Source organism: Sebastes fasciatus, chromosome 23 (genome assembly GCF_043250625.1).
Source record: "Sebastes fasciatus isolate fSebFas1 chromosome 23, fSebFas1.pri, whole genome shotgun sequence".
Lineage (NCBI taxonomy): Eukaryota > Metazoa > Chordata > Actinopteri > Perciformes > Sebastidae > Sebastes > Sebastes fasciatus.
The window spans coordinates 5,902,328-5,915,812 of record NC_133817.1 but is presented as its reverse complement, the minus strand read 5'-3'; the positions used below and the strand labels follow the sequence as shown (position 1 = coordinate 5,915,812).

Genomic DNA, 13,485 nt, shown 5'->3' with positions numbered 1-13,485 from the left:
GACCATATTTCTGCCTTCACAGCAGCTCGGCCCTTGAGAGAGGTTTGCCTACTCATACCTTTCTTCCGCCTATGCTAGCCTGCAGGCATATATTTAAAAAAGGTGGGACCGTACCGAGAGCCGGCACCAAGGGAGTCCGTCTCGAATCAGTTCATGACTCACTGAAAATGCGCAATTTTGTAATGAAAGCTCTCACAAAGTCAGACCCCTACACAGCTGTCATACTGCAATTTGGTTTTGTCAGAACGTTCAGTGGGTTCATAATGGTCATGCCTGTCTTATGGATCAACCTCCAACCCTCGTCTGTCAGTCATACTCAAACTGGTAAAAACGTTCTTTGAAAGACTGCTGTGTTCGTGGGTGTGTAAGTGACTCAGAGTCTCAGTCTGAAAGCAGAACGGAAGACAAGACAGCGATTATTAAACTCGGATTCTGGGTTTCAAACCAAAATTGCCCAATAGCCTAATTAGAGTTTTTAAAAGCCCTTTAACATTCACTGCTAAATTTTGCTCACGTGTGTCTTGTCTTTTGTCTATCAGGACGAAATACGCCCCCAGTTTGAGGTCAAATACTCCAAGAAGGAGAGGATGAACCCCATATCTGGAAAGCCTGAACCTTACCAGGCATTCCACGACAAATACAGTCGCCTCATCGTCTCAGCATCCGGCATCTTCTTCATGGTGAGTTTCTGGGGTGAATACATGTCAAGTAGCAGGTGTGCCACTCTCATCTTTGTATTTAGGCTTATGCTGAGGCTTATTTATGTCAATGGAAAGTCTTGTCAACACATGTCTTGATTGTAGATTTAAATATTCTCGTGCAAATGCCTTTTACATATTATGAAAAAATTCCCTTTTCAGTGCTTGTGCTCATACTTTTGGGTATCTGGAGTGTTTTTGTGGGGCTGAAAACGTGACAAAAGACTCTGCAGGAGCCACGGGTATTTATCGGCTCCATCTCCGATTGGCAGTGATGGAAACATGACACCCAGGTGGACATGCTGACTCGCCCTTTTCCGGTGCGATGTGACATGCGCTGAAGTGAATATAAAATAAATATTATCAACAGGAATTTGGACATTTATTATAATTTATTAATGTACAAAACATGCAATAATTACAGTATGCTATCCTCAAGGCCACCAGATTCCAGTCAGACAACAGCGTTTTACCTCACTGAAACACATTCAAACTCAGCAGAAACAAAATAAAACTCATCCAAACTGTCTTTCTTAGTCTTTCCACTGTTCCAACAATCACCAACTCTGGTTTGGTCGAAGTAAACCCTTAAGTCACAGAGTTAGATGTGATAAGAAACAGACGTTATATGAGCTCCTCAAAGCCACCAGACTCCATTGAGAGAAACAGTAATTTAATCCCTCTGATCGGCGTAAAACACAATTCATTCAAACTCAACAGAAACAAAATAAAACTCATCCAAACTGTCTTGCTTAGTCTTTCCACTGTTCCAACAATCACCAACTCTGGTTTGGTCAAAATAAACCCTTAATTCACAGAGTTATATGTGAAAAGGGACAGCTGATATATGCGTTACTCAAAGCCACCAGACTCCATTGAGAGAAACTCAATGGAATTTTACCTCATTGATCGTCATAAAACACTCCATTCAAACTCGACAGAAACAAAATAAAACTCATGAAAGTTTCATCAAAACCATCTTGGTTAGTCTTTCCAGTGTTCCAACAATCACCAACTTTGGTTTTAAAGTTTGAAAGAGAGACTGAGTAAGTTGCAGATATATAAAAAAAGAAGTAACCAGGGTAACATTTTCACTGAAAAACCCAAAGGCATATTTGTCTACTGGCAATGGGAAAAAAGTATGTTACCTGCTTTTAGCGGGTTTTTCCATGTTTAAAAAAACCTGCATGTATGTGCTAATTTTGATGGGAAAAGCATATTGGTAATCCATCATTTATGCCAACATCCATTTTGTTTGCATAGGAGCCAGTTTTGACAAACTCTGTATAAACAAACTAATTTACATCCGCCAAGGCCAAAGGCCTTGGGCCAAGGAGGTTATGTTTTCACCGGCGTTGTTTTTTTTTTGTCTGTCTGTTGGCAGGATTACTCCAAAAGTTTTACGATGGATTTGAATGACATTTTTTGGAGGGGTGTGGTGTAGCACAATGAACAATCCATTCGAAAGAAAAAAGTGGTAAAAGATGGGATGAGAGACAACGTAGTGTAACGTTATACAGACATAACAAGGCTGCTGAATGAGAGAGGCATCCGCCGATGCGTTACACGGGAACACACAAGGAGGTTAATAATAAGCCGACCACCTCACGGTACAGCCAGCTGTGAGCTGTTTTCAAAGCCAGGCACCTTGGCGGAGGTCTGCGCTCTCCGAGTGCCATTCTAGTAACTAAATGTTTTATCTGTTTTTTATGCCATTTTTAACTACCTACAGTATTTTATATCGTTCCAGCCAATGATAGACTCATTTGTACAGTTAGGTACTATTTCCCATTCTTATTCGTATTGTAAAGCTCTAGAAAATAAATGGTTACACTGCAAGTGCAATGTGTTGTTATTGTTATTGTTAGTAGTAATATTTTTTGCATGTCACTGTGATGTCACAGATACTGGTGGTGATTGCCGCCGTGTTTGGTATCGTCATATACCGCGTGATCACCGTCAGCACCTTCGCCGCCTTCGGCTGGGCTCTCATCAGGAACAACTCTCAGGTGGCGACCACGGGAACGGCAGTTTGCATCAACTTCTGCATGATCATGCTCCTCAACGTGGTGAGTGTTACATGAAGTGGTACATGGAAAAGGCGGTGATGCTTTTTTTTTGTGCGTGTAAAAACTACTCTTCTATGCTTTTGATAGGCTATTTACAATCAATTTAACTTCCTCCCTCACTACATTGTATTTTTTTCTAGCTCTATGAAAAAGTTGCTCTTCTTCTCACTAATTTAGGTAAGTTGACTGCACCAGCAGATCTAATGTTCTTGAAGCTGAAAGGGTGATGAAGACTAAAGGCCCTGACACACTAAGCTGACGGTTGGCCGTCGGACAGTTTGGGGTCGTCAGTGAGCGTACGGCCTAGGTTTTTCGGTGTGTCCCGCACCATCAGCTCTAGTCTGCTCAAGTTTTTTCGGCCAATTCAGCATGTTGAATCGGCGGTGGCACCCGTCGGTGAGAGAAATCACTCTGATTGGCGGTTCAATGACGTGACGCGACGCAACTGTTGGCCTTCGTCGCCACTAGTTCTTTGATGTCGGGTTGGTGTGTCTGGGCCTTTAATTAGTTCTGTACATTGGTGTTGGCTCAGTACTGAACACACAGTGTTTTATCAGTTTCATCTCACAGTTCCTGCTTTCTCTCCGTGCCACCACAGAACAGCCAAGGACAGAGTCGGAGTGGGAGAACAGCTTTACCCTCAAGATGTTCCTTTTTCAGTTCGTCAACCTCAACAGTTCGACTTTCTACATCGCCTTCTTCTTGGGGAGGTGAGAAAGAACTCACAACAACTACATGTGTCACAGCAGAAGTGCAGAAAACAATGCAGAAAGATATGTAAATGAGTGTGTCATCTGTGTAATAAGACACCATATGTTCACATAGACAAATAGACAGAACCTTGAGGCAAATCACCAGAGATATTGTATTTCTTTTCGCAGAACTCCCCAAGGGACACAAGTATTCTCAGCTTGTACAGTAAATGTATGCCAGAAAACTCAACCCAAGAGTCTAACCATTCAATTTAATTGATTAATTCATTAATTAAATATTTTTTATTTCTTATTTATGACTAGAACAAAATGACAAATATTGCTGAGCTGCATCTCAAATTAATCTTCAAGTTCCCAGCTTTCAGATCATGTACACCACTTCTATGTGACATCTACTGTTTACTTTCTACCCCTGAACGTCCCCTGTCCCCTACCCCTCTAAAAAAGAAAGCGGAATAGTAAGGGGTTAAAGTTTTTTTTTTTTCCTGGGTTAACAGATTCACAGGCCGGCCCGGTGCATATCTACGCCTCATCAATCGCTGGAAACTGGAAGAGGTGAGTAACTACTTTGCATTCCCATAGGGGAATAACAGCAAAGCATTACGGATCGAAGTATTTCTAAATTGGACATTAAGCTAATAACGTATGCCGAGCCAACCAGGCATTTAACCTCCCTCAGCAGTAAGTGCTGCTGCCAGCGGTACTTATGGGAACATGCGGGGAAATAACACACACTGAAGTGGTCTAAGGGGACGAAAGGCCTGAGCTGGCGCTTTTAGGTGCTGAGCTAATGCGCCCCCTTGAAATGGTAAATGGAAAACATTCTCTGTGATGTGACATGTACAGTACAAGCACAGCCTCAGTCAACCTTCTGTGGCCATGCAGAATACGGATGGTGCTCGGAGAGATTAAGTGGCTTTTATGAACATTCGCAAAGCTGATAAAAAGCTGCAGAGATACGTATGAAAGGTGCTCCCGCTTACAACAAAATATTTTAAATTCATGTTGGTTTCGTAGACCTTCGCTGTCTAATTTGCTTGCTTGCAAAAGTGCCTGTGTAATGTACTTCTACCGTGTACAGCGTAAGGCTTTATAATAATGTTGTAAGGAAGAAATAATAAAAACAACAGTTTTTGCAAGTATCCTTTATCCGAATTGTAAAACAATTCCATTTGAAACTCTTAATCGAATACAAGATACACTTTAAAATCCACCAATGGTAAATGACAATCAATAGATAACCAGCACATTGGGTGTGTTTGCACTAGAGCTGCCCCCTCTTAGTCGACTAGTCGACTAATCGGTCATTTTGGTCTAAGTCGACTAAGATATCTTTAGTCATTTAGTCGCTTTTTAGGCTTTTTTCATGCTGAATGACTCATTTCCAAGAAACTTATGAGCACATATCTGGTAAACACCAGATTTTAAGTGGTGCTTTTGTGTGATTCTTTGTAGTGTTAGTTGACTAAGAATTTCTTTAGTCGAAGACAGCACTAGCTCACACCATACAATTATTATTAATTATATATATATTCAAAAAAGTATACTATAAACACTAAAAAACTTGATTTTGGGGTGTGTTGTTGATGGACACTATTCTCCCACAATGCAATGCACAAAGGAAATAGAGAAGCTGCTCACAGCTGCAAGACATTAAAACAATACCGTGTGTGTCCAATACGATTCCATATCACATGTTAAATGGATACAGAAACTATATATGACAGCAGGGGTATTCAATTCAAATGTAAAGAGGTGCCGTTACTAAAATTTCCTCAAATTTAGACCAGGGGAAAAAAACATATGTCCCATTGGACCAAAAAAAAAACATTTGTTCGACAGTCCGTTACCCCGAAAACAAACGCACATTGTTCCAAGGTCCCCAAAAATACACACTCTCCGTGCAACAAACAGAAGCACATGGCTAATTATTATGCAGAATAACGTGATTTCATTGGTCAAACATACAGTATATTTCCGCAGGCGGAAATCCGCTGAAGTCGAGGTCCGTCCGAATGTTTTTTTCCTCACACGAATGTTCCGCAGAAGTGTGCAAGCATTCATAAGAATCCACAACATTTTATAAAATTCTTTACAATTTTTTGGGAAATCCGTGCTCGTTGTGAAACGGCTTTTATTGTTTTGTTTTCTAAGATCTTTCTGGAGCTGTTTTACCATCATTTGCAATTTATTCTAATGTTTTGCAGCTGTGAGTAGCTCCTCCATTCCCTCTGTGCACTATGGGAGAATAATGTACATTTTTAGTATGCATACTCACTTTTTGAGTTTACCTCATTTCGTCACTTTTGTAGTGCATCACACTGCATGCAAATTGATTGACGAAACTTTTTACAGCAATGCAGAGGGCCATTGTTAGCAAGGTGCTACAGTTTGATCTCTCTCTCTCTCTCTCTCTGTTGCTGTAGTGCCACCCCAGTGGCTGCCTCATTGACCTCTGTCTGCAGATGGGGATCATCATGGTGCTAAAACAGACCTGGAACAATTTCATGGAGCTCGGCTACCCGTGAGTGCACCAAAAATGTTTCTCCCCAAACCACAGATAAAAGTAAATACCTCTCAGTCAGATATAGTGCCAGACAGCAGACTGCAGAGTAACAGCAGATGAAATTAGATCCGCTTGTTTTTGGACTGAATTAATCTCCTGTTGTTGTTGATTGTTCTGTTGTTGTTGTTTTGCTAGGCTGATCCAGAACTGGTGGACACGGCGGAGACTGAGGAGAGAGCACGGAAAGACAGCCAAGGCCAGCTTCCCGCAGTGGGAGAGGGACTACAACCTACAGCCAATGAATGCCTACGGACTCTTTGATGAATACTTAGAAATGAGTATGTCGCAACTGAAGTGCCATGCATGCATTTTCTTATTTAGCATGTTTAGCACTAAAAGCCTTATTGCCACAACCTTAGATATCAGGTGTAAGGTTATCCAAAATGCACTCCGCGGCTTAATCGTCTAGAATAAAAAAAATTTAACAATACAACGTTTTCATTCGGTGACCCAGCAGCAGCTGCGGTGCATGTTATGTAACTGTGACACTGATTTGCTGGGGATTAAATTTGGGCTGAGAGCTTTTCCACGTGCCCGCATCTTTATTGGTGCATCTGTGACTGAGTGGGTTATACTAAACTAACTTAAAGCTGTATACCTATCAATATCTTTATCAGGGCTGTCAATCGCTTAAAATATTTAATCGCAATTAATTGCAAATTAATCACACATTTCAAAATGTACCTTAAAAGGGAGAGTATTTAATACTCTTATCAACATAGGAGTGGACAAATATGCTGCTTTATGCAAAGGTATGTATATATCTCTTATTGGAAATCAATTAACAACACAAAACAATGACAAATATTGTCCAGAAAGGGACAACAATCCAAAATGCAATGGCTTTTTGTCGAGGGAACCAGGGCGATGCTAACTTCTGGGTTGGCCTACGAAAATACGTCATCCCTGGAGCACTCTATTAAAACCGAGCTAAAAGGAGAGTGAATATTCGACTTAAATATGACTCTGAATGAATGCTAATATTGCTCCATATCTGCTGTATGTGTAAATACGCAATTGTTTGTTTCAGTTCTACAGTTTGGCTTCACCACCATCTTTGTGGCAGCTTTCCCTCTGGCCCCTCTCTTAGCGCTGCTCAACAACGTCATCGAGATTCGTTTAGACGCCTACAAGTTTGTCACACAGTGGCGGCGACCTCTGCCCTCACAAGCCAAAGACATAGGTGAATTAAATATATGTTTTATGTATTTTCTCAGGCACAAGAAATCTTTTTAGAGTTTCTCATTTTATATGATTTTTTAAGTGTAATGTCTAATTTTATACTTTTGTGGCAGGGATCTGGTATGGCATTCTGGAGGGCATCGGCATCTTGTCTGTCATCACCAACGCCTTTGTCATCGCTGTTACCTCAGACTTCATCCCTCGCCTTGTTTACGCCTACAAGTATGGACCTTGTGCTGGTCAGGGTCGAGCAGGGGAGGGGTGAGTGGTTATTTAGCCGTTCATTTGTTTTTTGGTGTAGTTAATTTTAGTTAGTGATAAGCTGAACTCTTGATCCCATTAGTTCATTTGTTTCTTTTGCTTTAATAACTTTGTGTAGCATTGGTGAAGGGCTGGACCTTAAAGTTCAAAGCTTCATTCATACAGTTGACATTTAAAATTCTAAATCAACATTCGAATGCTGAGCTTCTTTTTTTTTTTCATTCTGTTTAAACCCGGTATTTCTTCACCGTTGCAGATAAAGATTAGACTACCTTACACTAAATAGTGTTTCCATTATATTCATTCTGCAGCAGCGCACCGCACTCTGACTCGTGTGATCCAAACATTTAAACATGTAAAGTCCAAAAGTCAACATTTATTGAAAAAAAGAATTCACAACATGTTTTTATCAAACTAAATATTCTGCTTCAATACATATTTGTTGGCGTTTAGCCTTTCAAAAACAACATTTTCACTGTAGTGGAGTTATATTCATTAAAGAAAGTTGATTTAACAAAAAGACTGGCTCATTTAATCCGACGAATCACTTTATTCAAATTGAGGATTTTGTTTGAGGATTTTTTTTTTTTGCTAGGGTGATGACGTCATAAAATAGGATGACGGACATTCAAAGCCTCATTCGAAAACCTCAATAGAAAAAAAGACATTCGGCACAGCCCTACGGTGGTTTATTTTCTTCCTGCAAGTGTTGGATAAAATGGTTTATTATATGTTCCTCAGGTGTATGATGGGTTATGTCAACGCCAGTCTCTCACTGTTCCGGGTGTCTGACTTTGAGGGGAAATCGCAGTCCAGGACTAATGGCTCCGAGCTGCTCGGAGTAGCTGTGACGTATTGCAGGTGAGGTAGGCGTAGGCGTAGGATGTTAAAAATATACTGTAAACTGTCATATGTTTTTTTCTGTAACTGAGCCACGATTAAGGGTTTATCTGTTACACTAAAAAAGAAACACTTGTCAGAAGCTTATTAATTTTAACAGGATTTGGCTGCAAGTATTTGTGTAACCCCAGGAAGGATTGCATAAGAGTGTCTGTGTGTGCTTATCCATCATTTTATTAATAATCCCTATTAACCACACACAGGAGAAGCAAAAGTTTTCCCATTATACAAAAGACAACCTCAAGTCAATACCATCTTTTGTATACACAGCTGAACTGATTTTTCTGTCGGTTGATGAATCACTTACTATGTTTACATGCACAAAATATTCTAGTTTTTTGGCTCTTATTCTGAAAAAGACAATATTCATACTAAGCTGTTTACATTGATAATGAAAATTAATATTTCACTAATATTCCCATTTACTTGCAGCTGTGCATACTCCAAAGAATGCTCCTAAAACCAGAATGATATAGGCATATCCTACGTGTCTTAATCGGAAAATTGAATTTTTGGAATAATCGTGGAATATTAGTGTGCATATAAGCGTAGTTAATTTACATGAGTAGAGATCTTTAGTGCTATTTTGACCTTTGAATTCATCTGTTTGTTTAAGTTGTTAAAGTTTAAGTTTGTTTGACCCGCCAGGTATCGGGACTACAGGGAGCCTCCGGACTCTGCTGATCCCTACGCATACACTCTACAGTTCTGGCACGTCCTGGCAGCCCGGCTAGCGTTCATCATTGTATTTGAGGTCAGTGTTGTTGTTGTTCTTTTTTAAATCTGTGACAAATGGCAACAAACAGCAGGCTGGGTTTGGAAATGGAATCGTTCAAATTGTTTTGTCAATGCCTCTTTAACCGTTTAACTGTCTCCACCCATGACCGCCCAATCTACATCTTCTTCTGCTCTAATTTGCTCACAGCAAATAAAGAAGTCTGGTGATGTTTACGTGATTTTATTAGGGCCCGAGCACCGACAACGTCGGGCCAGCAAAGGTCCTATTGAAACTGTAAGGTTTATTTTTCTTCTCCCAAATGAATCACCTTTTTGAGGGCCTTAACATGGCCAAAACGTTGTTAAACTTGGCACACCTCTCAGACACAGTGAAAAAAAAAAATATTTTAAGGGTTTGGGGCTTGGGTGTTGCAAAATGGCTCGCTAGCGCCCCCTAGAAAGTTGGAAAAATTCTCTTGTGGGAGGTGTCATTGCACTCGTCAGAGTTCCAGTTTCATTGTGCCTGGCCGCGTCAATCGGCGTCCCGCCAGTAACCCGCGACGCGCGGGAAAGTGCGAGGGCCCGTTCATCGCTGCTTGCAGCTTTAATTTTCTATTTACTATCATATATATAGTGTTTTAAGGAATTAGTATAGGAAAAACAAAATGAACATTAGTTTTAGCCTTTTAAACCTGATTAACTCAAGTTGGCTCACTTAGAAAATTGTTTTGAAATCCCTTAGATTTAGTCTTGAATTAATTGGACTCATTTCCTAAAGGAGTATTAGAGTTACACCAGGCTTAAAGCTTAGTCTGGTTTAACTTCATGCTGTCGGTCAGTGGAGACACAGATTATTTAGATTATGTCAGTGAATACCAGTTGGTACCACTACAAGAAAAACTCATTTAATTTTTGAACTCAACAAAGATTTCAAAATAAATCATTTTTGATGAAATCCATTCCTGAGACTAGGAAGTTTCACTTTTACAAAGGAAATGTGGCAGACCTCATTTCACCGTGTGCTCATCACTTTCATCAAGGTTTTTTTATATTCTGGTTGTGAAAATTGAAATGCTTCCTCATCTTTGTCTGTTTCCTCTCCTACTTGCACCAAACCTAAATGAGTTCTGTGACCTGCTTCCAGCTTTTATCAGCTGCCTCAGTCCAATCTGAACCACCTTTGTAAGTCCTTGTTAGTGGCAGTGCGTGCACAGCTGCCACTAACAAGGACTCACACAGATGGTTCAGATTAGTCTCGTTTAGCTTGGCTCACATAGTCACATAGTAACTAATTCACATTTAGATTTCAAAAAGCCACTTTTAAAAACAATTAAAACTCCACTAAATGATATTTGCATATTAACAATGGTTTAAATGACCATGTGGGATGTTAAAGGTGGTGCTTGTAGTGACAAACCCACAGAAAATCACCACACTGTGCAGATATTTCCCTTGTAAATAAACTACTGTTTGCTAGATCAACTTTATAAAATCAAAGGTACTACTTCTTCCAGGCCAGTCGATTGAAACGCACCTAATTCGCATTTATTTTTTGCAACATTTCAAAACTTAAAGTTTGCTTGACAATTGAATGGAAACACAGCTAGTGAGTTATTAAATTAATCAGTTTTTCCCACCTTATCTCTTTAGTATTTGGGTTGTTTTTATAGTGGAGATATGGCTCTGGCGTTTGCGATAACACACTCTGTTTTTGCAGCATATGGTCTTTGCCATCAAGACCCTGATCGCGTACCTGATCCCCGACCTCCCCAAGGACCTGCGGGACAGAATGCGCAGAGAGAAATACCTGATCCAGGAGATGATGTACGAGGCCGAGCTGGACAGACTGCAGAAGGAGAAAAACGAGAAGAAGAAGAAAGAAAGGGCCCATCACAAGGAATGGCCCTGAATGCACCAACTGGTACAGCCACAGATTCAGAAACAGTTTGTAAAAGAGATTATTCAGTCCTGTTCATGACTTGTGTTTGGTTTTACTCTGTACTATGTGACAAACATTGTGCCTCTCAGAGTTGCTGCATCATAAAACTTTTACTGTGTAAAAAAAGAAATTCAAACATTTAAGTATAATGCTCTATGTTTGTACTTTCTCTTATTTCCAGGTTATCAGCTGGTTTTCATTGCACAGTGGAGGAAGGAGAGGAGACTGGGTTTCCTGCATGATACTGGACCCTCATGCCTTCCTCCTGCCATGTCAGACCAGCACCTCCTCCTAGTGGACAGTTGATGAACTGCATCCAGCCGGCCCTCACAGTGTGACCACGGGGCCCAATGTGTCTGCATTCATAACAGGATGTGTCCTCTTGAACATTTGGCAGTGGGGTTTTGCTACCTTTTTTTTGTTTTCTCCAGATAGTTTCTACCACTTTGGACTCCCAACAGCGTATGTCTTCAGATCCTGAATGTAGATTTCGAGCGAGACTAAACTTTTACAAAAAAAAATCTCGATTTAGACGAGAGAAATAACTTTACCGAGCTTACTGAATGACAAACCCTGTTTACATTTCTCCTCTTCTGAGGAGATCTCATACTGCTTTATTGTAAATACAGATATTTAAATGAATGTCAGGCCATCTGCTCTGCTATAGTGTAGTGCAATAAAAACTAATGCAATTTATGAAGAAAATTGTGGTGGGATTGCTGGCAGCGGAAAATCGGACAGATGGACGAAAGTGCATTGCTTGAAAAGCTGGAAGCTGGAATGCATTTGCTTCATGTATAACCAGGAGCTGACCAGCATCGCTTGATAAATGGCTGGGGGGCTAATTGCTGACTTAACTTTGTATGAAGGAGTATGAAGAGTTGGAATAATAGAAAAGAGCAAAATATAGTGTGATAAGTGAAAGGTGTTGAAATTATGTGTATGGAGGAGTTGAGGTGTCATTCAACTCCCTTAGTTTTATTTTGAAAGTCTTTAGCGCTCAGGAAGCCAGGAAGCTGTGAGCTTTTGTCACCTTTTGGGGCTTTTATTTTGAAAATCTATCAGCCTACTTGAGTGCCATCACCGGTAAGCTCTTGTTTCCGTCTGGGGACTTTTATTTAGAAAATCCTGCATACTTCAGAGCCCCCTGGAGAAACACAAAAAGTTAAAGCAGTTGGTACTAAACATATATCATACAATATATATCATATATCTGTAAGAATTGTTCAAAGGTCCATGACTCGTCAGTTAAGAATCCCCCAAGGAGCCTTCACAGAAGTCAGGAAAGAAGCCTAATTAGCAAGAAAAACATTGAATATTTCGTAAAGTATGAAAGATGAAATAAAAGAACGGAACATTTTGAATTTTTAATGAAGTTAAACAGCGTTGAAGAAGAATAAGGATTATAAAGGGAAACTGAGATGAAGATAGATGAGATTGCAGCTGTTGCCCTGCGATCCCACCAATAAAGAGAGACTGAGATGAACAGAGATGGGACTGCTTGCACAGTAATCCCATCAATAAAAAATTACTTAGAGATCTATTCTATAAAAAGCTGTGGCAGTGTCGGCTTAAATGGGAAATGCTTTCCATTTGAATTAAGATTCATAACTGCAGTAATAAACATTATTTATTGTAAAGAAATTTGACTTGACTGTGTTTTTCTTCAGCGTTGTCAACAAGTTTATGGAGTCAAGTGAAGTTGGTACGTAGGAACCTTGACAACAATTTCAACCTCCCTAGTCTGGACATTTTGTCAAAAAAGAAAAAGAAAAAAACCAACAAAGTCAAAATAAAGAAAAATCTAGCTAAATTAAATGGTAAGGCTTTATTTTACGGCCTTGAAAAAAAGTATACAATTTACGGTTACCAAGAATAAATAGATAATAAATATTTACTTTACTTTTAGAATATTTGTATTTTCCCTAAAATTAGTACCAGATTAAATAGTCCTTTCCAGGAAACTTCTTGAAAATTATGAGGAATTCTTTTGGGAAATTATAGAAGTATAAAATACCAGCGTGTTACCAATAAAACTATTTGACGATTTTACAGTCGACCACAATGACAAAACATGACATTAATAATATAAAATCCAGTGAGGACCACTCCAATATACGTAATGAAAAAACAAACATCAAGATTTGTTTTAGACTTATGTTTTTTTTATTTTTCATATATTTTATTTTATTTTATTATATATTATTTAAATTATTTTTATTGTTTTCTTCCATGAAAAAATAAACGAGCAAATACAAGAAGTAAAAAAAACAAAAACAAAAAACACCTTAAATATTCCTCATGTTTTCCACATCATGATAGTTTCAAACCAATATCTTTTCTCTTTTTTTTTTTTTTTTACCTCAGAGTAAAGGCATTTTGCACTGACATATGGCAGATTTCTTTTTAATTATATCCAGGTAAAAGCAGGACTGTAGCC

At 39.4% G+C, this 13,485-nt stretch overlaps 1 protein-coding gene across 2 annotated transcripts in view; it reads left to right on the top strand.

Annotated features, from left to right (window-relative positions):
• The window catches only part of LOC141761844 (anoctamin-4-like), a 52,159-nt gene extending 39,462 nt beyond the window's left edge, over positions 1-12,697 (top strand). For both annotated transcript variants that reach the window (XM_074625485.1, XM_074625484.1), the window contains 13 exons: positions 540-680; positions 2,603-2,767; positions 2,908-2,944; positions 3,366-3,477; positions 3,978-4,035; positions 5,907-6,004; positions 6,182-6,324; positions 7,077-7,229; positions 7,342-7,489; positions 8,231-8,350; positions 9,038-9,143; positions 10,824-11,027; positions 11,227-12,697. In XM_074625485.1, the coding sequence (XP_074481586.1) occupies positions 540-680; positions 2,603-2,767; positions 2,908-2,944; positions 3,366-3,477; positions 3,978-4,035; positions 5,907-6,004; positions 6,182-6,324; positions 7,077-7,229; positions 7,342-7,489; positions 8,231-8,350; positions 9,038-9,143; positions 10,824-11,015 (1,473 nt within the window). In that variant the 3' untranslated portion in view covers positions 11,016-11,027; positions 11,227-12,697. The remainder of the gene's footprint in view (positions 1-539; positions 681-2,602; positions 2,768-2,907; positions 2,945-3,365; positions 3,478-3,977; positions 4,036-5,906; positions 6,005-6,181; positions 6,325-7,076; positions 7,230-7,341; positions 7,490-8,230; positions 8,351-9,037; positions 9,144-10,823; positions 11,028-11,226) is intronic.
• The last annotated feature ends 788 nt before the right edge of the window (positions 12,698-13,485 follow it).